At 39.1% G+C, this 15,220-nt stretch overlaps 1 protein-coding gene across 1 annotated transcript in view; it reads right to left on the bottom strand.

The window, feature by feature from the left end:
- The window catches only part of LOC127579771 (rho-related GTP-binding protein RhoJ-like), a 41,636-nt gene extending 27,237 nt beyond the window's left edge, over positions 1-14,399 (bottom strand). The window contains exon 1 of the mRNA XM_052032719.1: positions 13,961-14,399. Within this exon, the coding sequence (XP_051888679.1) occupies positions 13,961-14,150 (190 nt within the window). The 5' untranslated portion in view covers positions 14,151-14,399. The remainder of the gene's footprint in view (positions 1-13,960) is intronic.
- Positions 14,400-15,220: the final 821 nt, after the last annotated feature.

The following is a 15,220-nucleotide window of genomic DNA, read 5'->3' as shown; positions in this document are numbered from 1 at the left end:
GCAAATATTATGTATGCCTTCTTTACCACCCTATCAGCTTGTGTTGCCACTTTCAGGAAGCTATGGATTTGTACCCCAAGTACATCGAAGTTCCTAGGGGTCCTGCCATTTACTGTATACTTTCCTCTTATATTTGACCTCCCAAAGTGCAATACCTCACACTTGTCCAGATTAAAGTCCATCTGCCATTTCTGGTCAATATTCTACTGAATCCCTTGACAAACTTCCTCACTATCCACAGCTCCACCAATTTTAGTGTCATCTGCAAAATTACTTAATCAGCCCACCTACATTTTCATCCAAATCATTTACATATATCATAAACAAAAGAGGTCCCAGCACTGATCCTCATTGAACATCACTGGTCACAGACCTCCAGTCAGAATAGCATCCTACCCTGTCTTCTATGGCCAAGGCCAGTTGTGAATCCAATCTACTAAGTCTCTATGGACCCCACGTGCTTTAATCTTCTGGATCAGCCTACCATGAAGGACCTTGTTGAAAGCTTTACTAAAGTCCATGTATACAACATCCACTGCCTTACCTCAAGTGTCCCTGATAGGTTTTTACCATTTCAGATACTAGCTATTTTTTTAAAAAAATAATTCCAGAATTACTTAATTATTTGCATTTAAATTCTCCAGTTATGATGGGATACAAACTTGTGCATTCAGATCAAGGATCCAAGCATCACAATACTAATCTGGTATCTTTACTGTCACACCCTGCCACTGAGTGAACTGCCTGGCTCAGGTACTAGATAAGAGGATCCATCAGAGTGCGGCCTCAGTTCTAATCTAGCACCACCAGGCATGCCGTTTGGGAGTCATCTTGACACCAAAGAGAAGTCTCTTGATTCCCTTTTGCAAAGGAGTACCTGAAACTAGTGGGGAACAATAAAGCAATGTTCAAAACAGCAGAGGTCATAGAGCCATAGAGTCATACAGCATGGAAACAGGCCCTTCAGCCCAACTGGTTTATGCTGACCAAGATTCCCATCTAAACTAGTCCCACTTGTCCGCATTTGGCCCACATCCCTCTAAACTTTTCCCATCCATGTACTTGCTCAAGTGCCTTTTAAATGTTGTTAATGTACCTGCCTCAACTACTTCCTCTGGCAGCTCATTCCATATAATGACCACTCTCTGGGTGAAACAGTTGCCCCTCAGGTTCCTATCAAATCTCTCCCTTCTCACCTTAAACCTAGCCCCTCTAGTTCTTGATTCCCCAACCCTGGGAAAAAGACTATGCACATTCACCCTAACTATGACCCTCATAATTTTATACACCTGTATAAATGAACATAAGAAGTATAAATGAAATCAAGGTAATAAGACTCCCATTCCTATTGGATCTCAGTTTTCTCCTATATTTCAAGAAGGTGCGAAAGATGTCAAAGAGCCCAAACCAAATACGAGAGTTATCATTATGATTTAAGCTCCTTTTGTATTGCCATGGTGTTACTTTAGAGACCATCACCTAGCTCCTGTCATTTACACAACAGTTTAAGTTTATGCATTCCTGGTTCAGTCCACAGATCCAGTCCAACGAGTTAAAGCACTGGTGCCTGATAGGAGCATTGCTGTAAAAGCACCTTCCATGTTCCTGCATTTATTCCCATTCTTTCAAGCCCGTGGCTGAATGGCACACTCACCTCAGCTTTGTTTAGGAGGGCAGTTAAGGGTCAATCATACTTTCATGAGTCATGTACGGGCCAGCAAGACAATGACAGCAGATATCCTCCTCTAATGAAACAAATGTGTTTTTACAATAATTAAGTAGTATTTAAATCCACATTTAAAATCCCCAACTGCAGAGAACAGATTTGAACAAGTCTCTAGACCATTTCCATGGGCCCCTGGATAACCAGCTCAGTAGTCTATGGTGCTAAGATAATCATGTAATCTACTACATATTTCATTAGCCCATAACCTCTATGTTTTCCTCAAAATATCAGAGCTCCATTTTAGCCAGGCAGCAAATTATGAACATTCAGAAAACTGGACCTATAATTCTGCTGCCCTGATTAGACTATCAGATAGAGGATAAACTAGAGATGCCAAGTCACAGGCAACAGATTCCTGGAATTCAATCCAAAAGACTAGTGGCATATAAATGGCTGAATGCTGTTCAAAGGGAAAGGTGTGTTTATCGTTAAAATGGAAACTGTATTACCCTGTGCACATACTACAGCAGTGAAGGGGTATCAAAAAATTGAACAACCCCAGTCAAAATGAGATAAAGCACATAAATTGATATTTGAAGGCTAATTTACCAAAGATAAGAGGTAGTTGGAACATGGGTATAGGAGTCAGCCATTCCTTCCCTCCTCCCCATCTTATCTCAGCATTGGCAGCTGTCTCCTCTGTTGTCTGGGCCTCACATACAAAAATTCTCTTTATAAAAACTACCATCCAAAACAAAATTACCCAGAATCAAGGTTGAAGGTATTAGCAATGACATCCAAATGAATAAGAGTGAAAAACCACAATAACTTGGCATTAGTGTCACATACACTGCACCGAATATTCCGCAAAGTTACAGGCCGTTAAATTTGCTCAACATGGGATTTTTTTAAACTTGCTACTCGACTGAACAAAAGTGGAAAATTTGATCACAAAATGCGATTGACACTTCCAAGTGTGGCAAGTGCAGAACACAAAACTAATTTACTGGTCACCGTTCTCATAATGAGGGTACACCCAGGCTATAATGTTCCCAGCTATGTACAATCATGATCATCCCTGCTCCTGCAACCCTGACACAAGCACACACGTTGAAGAAAATGTGTGGGACTCAATTACACATGTAGGCCTTAACAGGAAGAGGATGCTGGCTAACAAACAGGTGGACTAGAGCAGGTCACCTGGCTCTCAAGCCTGTTGCACCATTCAATAGGATCACAGCTTATCAAACAGTAACTTTACATTTACATTCCCATCTACCCCAGTAACCTTTCACCCCCTTACTGCACAGAAGCAAGTTAAAGACATAGTACTTACCCCAGCTGCTGGGCAATCCTTCATTTAATCTAGCCAGGGAATTTTGCTGGACCAGATATCCTGATGAAGAGTCACAGTCCCAAAACTTTGACCGTTTCTCTTTCCACAGAAGTTGCTTAATTTGCTGAGTTTTTCCAGCATTTCCTGTTTTTGGACCAGACACTGCCACATGCCTGTTTAAGGCCTCCTTCCTTCAATGGAAGTGGTCTAACACCTCTGATACTTTCCGAAAACATCCATCTGAGTTGTTAAAAACAATACCATCCTATCTCCAATAACCAGTCCTTTGGGAATTTATGGATACACTGGGAAGATCCTTCACTGTGGGATCCTACTTCACATTTGGTCCAGTGAGTGATCAGCAACTTGCCTCAGCCATGCCCACAAATGAAGGAAAGATATTTGATGGTCAGCTAAGTTACACTTGCAGGTTTAACTGGAACTGATGTTTAAATCTTACTTCTGAGAACTGCCAAAAATATTCTGAAATGCTAAAACTTTCTAACAATCTAAAAAAACAAGTTCATAAGGCCCCAAAATATTTTTAAGCATAAATACTTTAAGACACAATATTATTTAACAAGCCTTCAAATATTAAAAAAAATCTTTCTAGGATTTTAAGTATTTTAAAATTATATTTATACTCTAATAGTCATCTAAGTGCCTTTTTATTAACAAATTATTATGTGCAGCTTTCACATCTGTTCACTTCCATTAGAATCAATGGGAGAATATCACCTGCATCTCCTCTGATACAAACAAGCAGCAAGTTATTGGAAAGGTTATCCACCTGGATAAGAATTCAGTTTTTCTCTCTCCACAGACATTGCCTGATCAACTGGGCATTTCCGGCATTCCCCTTTGGGTTTTAGATTTTGACAACAATATTGCACAACTTTAACATGTCCTTTTGTTTCTCCAACTGCCTTTGTTAATCTGTTAATGAGACAGTTCTGTAAACAACTGGATAACCTTGACAACCCTGGCATCATCCTATCAGAGACATTCCCTTTGTCCTATCCACCCCTTCTCCACTCTCTCTGCAACTACAATAACTTGGTTTTTCACTTTTCCAGTTCTGAGGGACAGTCTTCAATCCACAACGTTAACTCTCTTTCTCTTTCCACAGATGCTGCCTGACCTAAGTGCTTCCAACATTTTCTGTTATAATTTCAGATTTCCAACGTCTACAGATTTTTGATTTGCTACTCTAATCTTATCATGTTAGTTACATTTAATAGTTAGTTAAAAATTGCTGTCAGTAAAAATTCCTCTATGCAATTAGTCATACAACACAGAAAGAGGACCTTCAACCCAACAAGTCTTTACTGACCATCAAGTACCCACTTTACATTAATCCCATGCCCCAACTGCAATTCTTTTATTCTCATCAGATGACCATTAACTCGCCCCACCACTCCCCCACAAAATTATATCAATCACCTATATACTAGGAGCAAATTGCACCGGCCAATTAACCTGTCTGTATTTGAGATGCGGGAGGGAACTGGAGCACCCAGAGGAAACTCATACGGTCACAGGGCAAACATGCAGGATTCGACCCCAGACACTGGAGCTGTCAACCAGCTGTGCCGCCCTCTGCTCAGCCATTATTTGATGCCAGACTGACAACCAACATCAATTAGAAACAGGTCACTGAGTTTGCTGGACTTTTCAGGTAGCTTTCTTTGCAGTCAGCAGACAGCACCCTCAATTTGCCACCTACGCAAAATCTTGGCAACAGCACATAACCAAAGTGGAGTTTTCTATTGGCTAATCCCTGTACTTTTTATATTCACAGATGAATACACATATATACAAAAGGGGTAAGCGTAGGATGTGTTATTTATATAAAATGCACAAAGAACTTTCACTAGTTATTTAGTTAGAAAACTTCTGAAAATTGGAACACAGTATCTTCTGATGTAATAGTTAAGGCCTTCTTTGTGACAGCTATGTCACAAAGGAGTTTACAGATTCAAGTTAACTAGTTTACCGCTTAAGCTAATTTAGTTTTTTAAACTTTTGACCGTAAGTACTTCTGACTGCAATGCCAGATGTCCTACATTAGTCAACAAGTCAATGTAATCACAAACACGTGCATCACAGTGAATAAGCTATCTTAGACCACTATACAATGTTAACTCATTCAGTTCAGAATTATATTTCTACTTTGCATAAGTACTACTAATACCCATGTAACTAATTTTTTGCTGATTAAATGCGTCTGATTGTTAATTATCAAACTCAAGCCCCAAAGTCCTTTGGGTTTGAGGCTGGTTTGCTTCTACTCCAATTCTGAGGAGTTGAAGATGCCCATGTGTGAAATCTTTTAAGGTGGGATAGCTATTGTACCAAGTACCCCACATGGCATGACAGAGTGAGACAAACACACATAGTCTTGCGCACAATATCTTACAATAGCCCATTGCTTGCATGACCTCACCGTGATCTCCTCCCTGCCTCTATCTCCCTAGTTCTGTCCCTCCTCCCCCAGTGTCTGCCTCTCCCTAACTTGTCCCTCATTTTCTTTCCTCTGAGCTTGCTCTCCTATCACTCAGCCCCTTTTCATGAGGCAGATAAGTTTTAACAATAGTCTGCTCTTCATTATTTAGAGTGACGTTATTTCTAGATGTAATTAATTATGGGAATTTAAGTTCCCCACCTGCCAGGATTGGATTTGAACTCATGACTCTGGATCAACCCTGATCCAGTAACAACCTATATGCTACCATGCTCTGCCTGTCAAAAGGAAGTGTGGAAAATATGAGCAAACATCTGCTGATTACTGTTGAATACAACATTGAGAAAAATATACACTTCAACTGCATTTTCTGCCTCTAAAAAGTGAGAACTTCCAATGAAAGTGTTGTTCATAAGATCCAAATAACATTCAAGTTACCATCTAGGTGCAGTATTTTAAAATGCTTTATCTTCAAGTAGCCTCTTCAACGAAATGGCTTATGCCATTCAAAATAACACAGAAGAAACATTTTATCTATATTTTTAAAACCTATTGGGCACTTAGAATATTAAGGAATAAATCTGCAAAACCTGATCCAAGGTTCAACTATTAGATAAATTGGTAAGAATTACAATGGGTGAATTCCTTCCCCTATATATCAAAAAAATTCCTAAACCCCTGAATAATCCTGTTACTTACTGGCTATAACTATTTCTTTGGGTATCTTCAGTGATGCAGGGAACCAATTAAATCAAGAACAGTTTGTAAATAAGAAGCAAAGTACATAAACCAAGATGGATTGTTGAGTGAAACTTGATAAAGGATAATGTACAAGCAGAAGTTTAAAATGACCAAGATTTATGGAACATGGAGAATGGGAGACAAGACAAGAAATTACAGGCATATCAAGTCTTGATGTAACAAAAATTAATGAAGCTTTCAACAGCAGATGACCGAGTTAGGTGAAAAGGCTGTTGATATCAAGCTGGTATAAGAACCAATCTTTGCAATGAAGATAATGTAACATTGGAAGTTCAGCTCAGAACTGCTGTAAATATTTTAGCCTGGAAGAGAGATGAGGGAGGTGGTTTAAGTGGATAATGAAAATATAGAGTTTGTGGCATGGGCTGAAGACAATATTTCTAGTCTTTCAACTACAGCTGTTAACACAAGCACAGTGCCCCTAGTAGGATTAAGAGCTAGTGGAGAGCAAGGGAACTGGACATGTTTGTCACAATGTTGGCGGTATCTTTCCAAAGTCTTGAGGTTCCTACTGCAAGTAGTCTAGGTACTGTATATAAAAGGGCAAGGGCCACTGCTTCCTGGTAGACAGTTAGTTTTGAACAAGGTTTGAGGTCTTGATTTTCAAACATCCTTTTCCTCAATCAACAAAAGGCTGTGTTGGTGCATTGATGGCAATGATGAATTTCATCATCAATGGGAGTCCTTAATGACAGGTGGCGCCAGAGATATGAGAAGTGGACTATGATTTTACCGTTGGATGTTGTAGCGCGGGGAAGGGGTTGGGAGAGGACTTTAATCTTGCTGATATTGAATGCAAGGCCAATCCTCTTGTATGCCTCATTGAATGTCAATGATTGCTTGGAGCTTGGCCTTCCAGCACGTGCAAGTATCATCTGGACACTGCAGCTCGACTGCTGAGGCTCAAGATACATTGGTCCTGCAGTGGAGATGCCATAGGTTGAATAGCTTCCCTTTAACTTGCAATTATTATGGATAAATGTAATATCATTTTGTAACTCAAATTCGTATTAGTTTGTTTGTCAGCATTTACCTGTGGAGAAGACATGTACTGAGTATTTCAAATAGGAATAACTACTTTTTCCTTAAATATCCACAAACAAGATATCACATTCTGATCACAAGGTTAGAAAATAGATTACTGCTTTGAAAAAATAAAGTGAGTAAATATTTTTATACTGATTATATACAGTTACTGGAAAACATGCATACTAAACAACATGATTACTTGAAGTACGTACGTCATATGCTGTTGGCTCTAATGTTCTGAACTTGCATTAGAAAACATCTGCTTTTTGTTTCATAAAACAAAGCACAGAAGCAAACTCCAATAATCAGAATGCCACCAGTCTGATAACATTCATTCCAACATTAGCTCTTTTTTCATTATGTCTTTGAGTTGAATTAAATATGCTACAATTACCGACAAAAGTTGAAGCTCGGACAAAAAATATTAATAACTGTGAAAATGATTAGTCCCATGGGTTTGGTTAAATTATATTCTATATCATTAAATTTTAAGAAATGTGCTGATGACTGCTATAAAGCAGACGGAAGGATAAGTTAATTCTAATAACCGAATTTGAATTTGTACACTAATAGAATTATGACCATTTGTTTAAGATTAAGCTGAATAAATGGATTTTTTCTTACTGCTGCTGCCTAATATAACCCATTTCAGCCAAACAGAATGCAGTATGTTTTTGGCCAATAATAAATACCAAAATTAACTCAGAATTTGAGTAAATTACAGACAGTACAATTTTCTATGGTGGCTACAATATTTTCAACAAATTTTGTTCTGTAACTATAACACACTTCCAAAAGACATTCAAGATGTGATCACAATTTTCACCATTTGATATGTTTTGTGGGATGCAACTGCTCTTAAATCATCTTTCTTGCCATATTTTTGTTATGAAAATTGGCTTGCACTCCAGCAACCAAATCATCAGATTTACTTCATCAGCCACATTGTTTAATTTGATAAATAATAAGGGACTGAAAAGGCTGTAGTCTCAAGAAAAAAAAATTGGCTTGACCTACTGTGGACATTCTGAAATGAGCATCACATCTGTGCAGATCCATTCAGCTGGAGTTGCAGTACTTTTCTGCTCACTTTGGTTGGGTAATTCATTACAAATGGTAATTATACATCACAGTCAACGCCAATTAGCTTGGGGCCAATTAAATGTTTTCCCAACGACACGAGAGTGATCACAACTTATTTCAGGGTTCTATCCTTTTTACATTCAGTAAGCCTGTGAAAGTATTAATTGTTGACCAATTGAAAATAAGACTGAATTTACTAAACTATTTCTTTGAATACACGTGGTAAGTCCTGGCTAGAATGTTCTGCCTTGCTTTTGGAACGAGCTTGAAGATGCCAACAACTTAGTCCACATTAAGTGTTTCTCACAATTTTTTTGAAATGCAAAGTGTTTTTGAATTATTCCAGAATTCTCCTCCATAATTACTACTAAATTTCCCAATGAACAAAAACCATTGTGTAAGGAAACAGACAGAAAAGAAATATGACTATAGCAGGTCCCTTGCTGAAAATAAATTCTGGTCTGTGGATTGATTTTGTCGTCATCTTAGAAATTACACAAATTATATCAAGAATCACAGCACAAGAACTTTGCTGTTTTGTCTCAACTTCGACTTCTAGCTATAATAAATTCAATCAGAAACAAATGGAAATATTATAGCAAACAGATTACTCATATTGCAGTAAACTTTTTTCCTTCCTTTGCACACCAGTTCATTCTCTTAAAGTCAGTGACAACTCCATTGCATGGTTCAATGGGAACTATGTAAGTGTGTGCTTAGACTGCAAATATCAGTAGGTTGTTTTACTCTTGGCAGCAGTACATCCAAAGCTAATCTTATCCTCACATGACATTTGCATGTACAATCCAGAGTACAGTAATCTCAGTTTTTTAGTTCCCATCCCCTACTCTGGAATAATGATACCAATTAAGCAGTATACTATTATGTTGTCCACTCTCAGCTAAATCAGCCGTGACGATAGATTTGACTATTCTGGCCTATGTTGTTCAGCTATGCACTGGATGGAATTGCTGATCCTGAGTTTCTAGGATGTTGTCTATAGAAGTTGAGCAAGTCCACAATAGAGTTAGTGTATTTCTACTGCAATGAGAAACTAACTATAGCTTATTAACAGTTGAATTTGAACTGCTGCTTTGTCTTGACATTATTACTTTGACTTCCAGAAGTAGAAGAATGAGTAATTGATTGGCTACCCGATTTCTAAAGATATTTAACAATACTACTTTCATAATAGCTGTACAGCGGGTTACTGTTAAAAAAAAGTCAAAATACATCTTACATTAAGGGAATACCCATCTCCAAGTGGAGTGGAAGCAAGGCATCCTTGACCACAAGCAACTTGTGCCAAAGAATAAGGGACTGAAAAGGCTGTAGTCCCAAGAAAAAAAATTGGCTTGATCTACTGTAGACAAACTTGGGCAAAGAATACTATCTCCATGTTCCTAACCAAATCACATATCATACAGACTTGGAAATATAATCACTATTCCTTTGACATTCCTGGATCAAAATCTTGCAGCTCCCTGTGCAGCAATACAGGTGACCCCACATTACTGGGGGGGGGGGGGACTGCATTCCTAGAAAATGGTCCTCATCACAATTTTCCATGACATGATGCCATGTCATCTGCACATGCGCCAACAAACACAAGATGAACAAAAAAAAAGTTGTGTTGATGTACCACACACAAATAGTGCTGGAGGAAGTCAGCAGGTCAGGCAGCATCTATGGAGAGAAATAAACAGTCGACATTTCGGGTCGAGACCCTTTATCAGGACTGGAAAGGAAGAGGGCAGACCTACTGAGTTCATCCAGCACTTTGTGTGTGTGGTACTCCAGATTCAAGCATCTGCAGAATCTCCTGTCTCCATTGTGTTGATGTATTTACTTTTTGTCTCCCCCCACCGCCCTCCCAACACAAATTCCACGAGAGTGAACCTTAATCAAATGTTTGAGTAGTGATTTGTGAATTCTGTAAGGGCAAATTTCTGTAACGCAAGCGACCGCAACACTGGGTCGTCTGTACTGTGGAGGTATTGAACTACTCAAAACGGCTCATGAAGGTCAGTCAGGGATGGGACGCTGATGTTATCAATATCCACATCACATGAATGAATAATAAGGAAAAAAATCTTATGTTTAACACAGTTCCTTTCATGGCCTCAGATCATCCTAAATTTCTTTACAACCAATGATGTAATTCAGGAAACACGGTAGTTAATTTGTGCATAACATGATCCCACAAAGAGCATTGTGATAAAAAAGAGAATCTATTACTTACTGTGTTGTCAACTATGGGATAAATGTTGGAAATGACACCAGGGCTAATTCCTTTGCTCTTCTAGATGCTCACTAAGAGAAACATTTAAGTACTAGTCTAAAGAAACATAAAGCACATTATGCATTTTTGTAAAACTGGTGATCATCATGGTTGCTGGATATTAACCAACTGAGATTATACCATGGACAGCATAGTTCACACTAATGGAATGCAAATCTAATGTTTACCGTCCAAAGGGAATAAAACAAGAAACCAGCTATTTCTCATAAGTTTTACACTCAACATCTGTAAAGCAAAGTTTTTATGGGGCACCAAAGCTGGATACCCTTGTATATACAACTATATTCACAAGAGTTCTGCATTTTACAACTGATAAATTTTAAAATGCAACAGGAAAACTCAGAACAAAAAGACCAACAGTCTTGCAGTACTGCATTAACATGCAGAGACTCTGACACATGGAATTCATCAGTAAAGTATCAATCAATTCCATCCCCATCACATAACAAAGTGGAAACTTGCCATACACAGCCACCTTGATAACTCTCCCACCAACAAACACAGAAAACATTTCTCCCAACAAATGACATGTTCTCTAAGGTGCTCCAAGTAATCTATCACAATGTTAAAAAACCTGATAAACCACTGATGCCCTGTAACTTTGTGCAATGTATTGTATCTTACACATTATCCTTCAGGTCATCTTAGACTATAATAACTAATCTCATCTATTTCTATGTTGAAAAAAATCTGTGCTATTATTTCCCATTTAAGATTTATGGCTTGTTTATACTGATTCTGGTTAAAAATAACACTAATGAGGTCAAATCAGAAACTACAACTGTGGTTACTCCACCCAATAAAGCATGATGTAATTTCAAGAACAAAAGCTTATTGTGTTTGGCTCTGAACCCAACTGTTGATCTGCACATCCTGTATCTTTTGCTCACTCTCATATTAGATATTTGTATAGGGGAAAGGCTAAACTAAAAGTCAGAGTTGCACTAATTGCAAGCATCTCATACAGGTACCTATCTCATAGTTATTTACCTCGAGGTTTGTGCCCTAATCCTATCTTTCACATGTGACCACAGTGCCATAAGTTCAATTGAATTTTGAGAGGCTTGGCTATGATATAGTCCAATGTGAAACGCCCACTGAAATTCATAGTTAAGACTTGTACTTGAAGAACAGTCATGTGGACACAGTATCGAGAGTAAAGGTATATCTCAATTTGGAAAAGTACTCTGGCAAAAGTATCAGGAGAAATTTTAGAATAAAAGGTGTATATACAGTTAAAAAGCAATAGTAAGCAAAAAAAGTTGCAAAAATTTCTTTAATTAAATAGACACACAAAAATGTCAATCAGCATATCAAAGTAAATTGCTCATTATATAAGAACTTTAAAAGAAAACGTCAAACTAGTGAAGGTAGATCTTCGTGATGGTATTAGGCCTCAAATCCAGCCAAGTAAACCTACAATCAGCAATCACCGAACTATTCTCCTTCTACATGTTTAGAAAAGTCATGAGTGGAATAGAAGCCCTTCTGGCACTGTGCTAACAGAGAATAAGGTTGAAATTTTATAAACTGACTTTTAAAAATTATTTGTTGAAGTGGTGCTGTCTATATTCCTCCTTAAGATCTGACTAAATTATTCCACCTACGTTAATCTAAGAAGATAGACAGATGCAATAACTCACTGCTCATAGTCAATGAACCACTTTTTAAAATGCAAAGAAATGCACATCAGTTCGTGAAAAGCAATGTTCTGCAAATTGCAGAGATAATGACTCAATAATTTATCCTTGCAACCAATGTTGATTGAGGGATAAATATTGCAGGAAAACTCCCCTGCTCTGCTTCGAACAGTGTCATGATTTTTTTTACATCTATTTAAGACAAACCTTCCATTGAAATGGTGCACCTCTGACAGTTCAGTACTCCCTCAGAAGTGCGCATCAGTCAAGATTATGTGCTCAAAAGTTTGGCAAGAGACTTGAATGTAAGAACAGAGCCAAGGATGTACCCAAGTATCAATCTCATTAAGGATTACCAGTTACTAATGGTAGGACCTGAAGTCATATTTGCTATCGACTACAATTGGTATGACAATGGAAAACATACTCTGACAATAAACTAATTGTGCAATTATGCCAATTATATTAATTATTTCCAATAAGAGCTCCAAGTATAAAAAACAGAAAACTGGAAATGCCCAGTAGGTCTGTCAGCATCAGTAATGAAAAGTTGAAATACACTTTGATTTTATTTTTGGACAGAAGTGGAAACTGGGAAATACCTGGATAAAACAAAAAGCTCAAATAAATATATTTTAGCCATTATCACCACCACATCAGACAGATTGAAGTAACAGCTATACATTATTTGCCGTAAGAAATGGAAAATTATGCTGCAATATTGGTTTACTTTTAAGAATGAAGTATTTTTGCACTAATCAAATTTAAATTTACCTAATGCTTCAAATTAAACAGCACGTGGCAAAAAATTTAGTACCAGAAATATTTATCAGATAAATTTAATTAGTATACTGAAAAGATCAAACAGGAAAAACATTACTAAAAGGCATAGAAAGAATTTTGTAAATTAAATATGAGCAGATGACTGCATTAGCGAATTTAACAGCAGGCACTAGTGCCTTGAACTGGCGTTGAAGAGCTCAAGCCGACGCAATACAAATGTACATTTTAAGTCCCAAATAATGGCAAATGATTAGCCAAGAAAAGATTCCCGTCTTGTTAAACTTGCTGATGTGCAGTTGTACAGCGCATGGCTGCAGTACGAGAACTTGTTTTACAGCAAGTTCCCGGGTTGAAACTCGGGTGAGGAGGGAGGAGAGCCCAATGCCGTGACTCAGTGGCTGGGACAGTTTCTAACTCAGGACTCACGCCAGCAAGTTTCAGGAGGGCTATTTCTCCCCTCTTGCTGCGGAAACTAGCGTTTCGCTTTACTGCATCCTCGGATTCTTTTACTCTGAGGTCACTTTTATTTACAGAAAAAAAAAGCTGCGCCCATTTCCATCGGAGTAGCCCGGCGGTGCTCAGCACTGTGCGGCCGCCACACGGCCCCTCGCAGTGAAGCCTGCGCTCCGCTCGCCCGGTGAGTCCGCAACCACTCTCTCTCGCCAGGAACTCAGACCCGGCAAGGGGAGGTCCCGGCTTAGAGAGTGGCAGCAGGCCGGGCCCTGCACAAGCAGCCCCGGGTCATCCCTGCAGCCCGGGTCTCTCGTCCTGGCCGAGGCCGCTCCCCTCACTCCCTCCCTCCAGACCACATTCACCCTATTCCTCCTTCCTCCACTCATTCGCTCCCTCCCCCCTCCTTCCTCCCCTCACTCACTCACTCATTTCCTTCCTTCACCTGCGTAGTGGTCGAAGACGGTGGGTACATACTCCTCGGGGAAGGCGTCGTTGGCGTAACTCATGAGCAGGCAGGTCTTGCCCACCGCACCGTCCCCGACCACCACGCACTTCAGCATGCCCCTGTGCTGCTGTTGCTGGTGGTGGAGGGGCGGCGGCGACCGCTGGGGCTCTTTGCCAGCCCCGGGCATCGTCCTCGGCGCTGGCGACCGCTGTCCCGGCCGGTGCCTCCGTCTGTCACTCACTCCCTTCCCTCCCTCGGATCCCGCCGCCTCTCTCCAACTCGCGCTCCCTCTCGAGCCTCAGGAAATGAGTTTCCCGGTAAATCCAAATTAGGAGATGTGCAAAGCAGCAGCTAATACAATGGGAGCTCTGTATGTGTGTCACGGAACTGCGCCAGGAGCTTTAGTAAATCCCAAGAGCGTCTGTTTCCTTGCAATGTTTTCTACCCCCCCCCCCCCCCATAATATGAAACAAACTGCAAACGCAGCATTCAACCCAGTGTCTCAGTTTTTTTTAAACACTAAAAATCTAAACCTTGGGAGCGTCCTAAATTAGGATTTTCTTCGCTGACGCTGGATTGCGGGCTTCGTTGCATTATTTAAAGTTAGTTCTGGTGTAATGTGATAGTTCATGAGCACACCAGAGGAGAGAGAGAGAGAAAGCAAATAAAGTCTGGAGTTTGGAAAGACTGCGAAGCAATATGCAATTTTTATAATTTAGATCCCCACGAGATTATGGACGAGGTTTGATTAAATGCAACATCTTAATCTGATTCGATCAGAAAGGGTAGTTTACAATTTGTGAATTGGATTGCGAAAAGTTCTGCCAACTTTTGTTAATATTACTGTTAATGTACTCGATAAGATATAAAATTATTCGTTATTCGTTACAATGGGCACCAAATAATCGTGTGGACTTTATAACTTCCAAGTATCAAATATTGTACTTAGAAAATTATACATTGTGAATTTTTGTTGATAAGATTGAAAAGACAGCGTTGTATTTTTAGATATAGTACACATTTTGGAACATTAATTACCAATGGAATCTCTATACATTGATACATATTGAACGTAAAATAGAAACACAGAAATCAGAACGTACACCAAATCTGCATTGTAAAATTTCCAGTTTAGATTTGATTTAGGCAGTGATGATAATGAAATGCATGAGATTCACTCTCTTTACCACACAAGTACATTATTAAATCATTAAAAACGAATTATTATTTGTTTAACTTCTAAGGATTAGTTGCCAT

Source organism: Pristis pectinata, chromosome 1, assembly GCF_009764475.1.
Source record: "Pristis pectinata isolate sPriPec2 chromosome 1, sPriPec2.1.pri, whole genome shotgun sequence".
Classification (NCBI taxonomy): Eukaryota; Metazoa; Chordata; class Chondrichthyes; order Rhinopristiformes; family Pristidae; genus Pristis; species Pristis pectinata.
The sequence above is the reverse complement of the archived record's forward strand: the minus strand, read 5'-3'. Positions and strand labels throughout refer to the sequence as shown.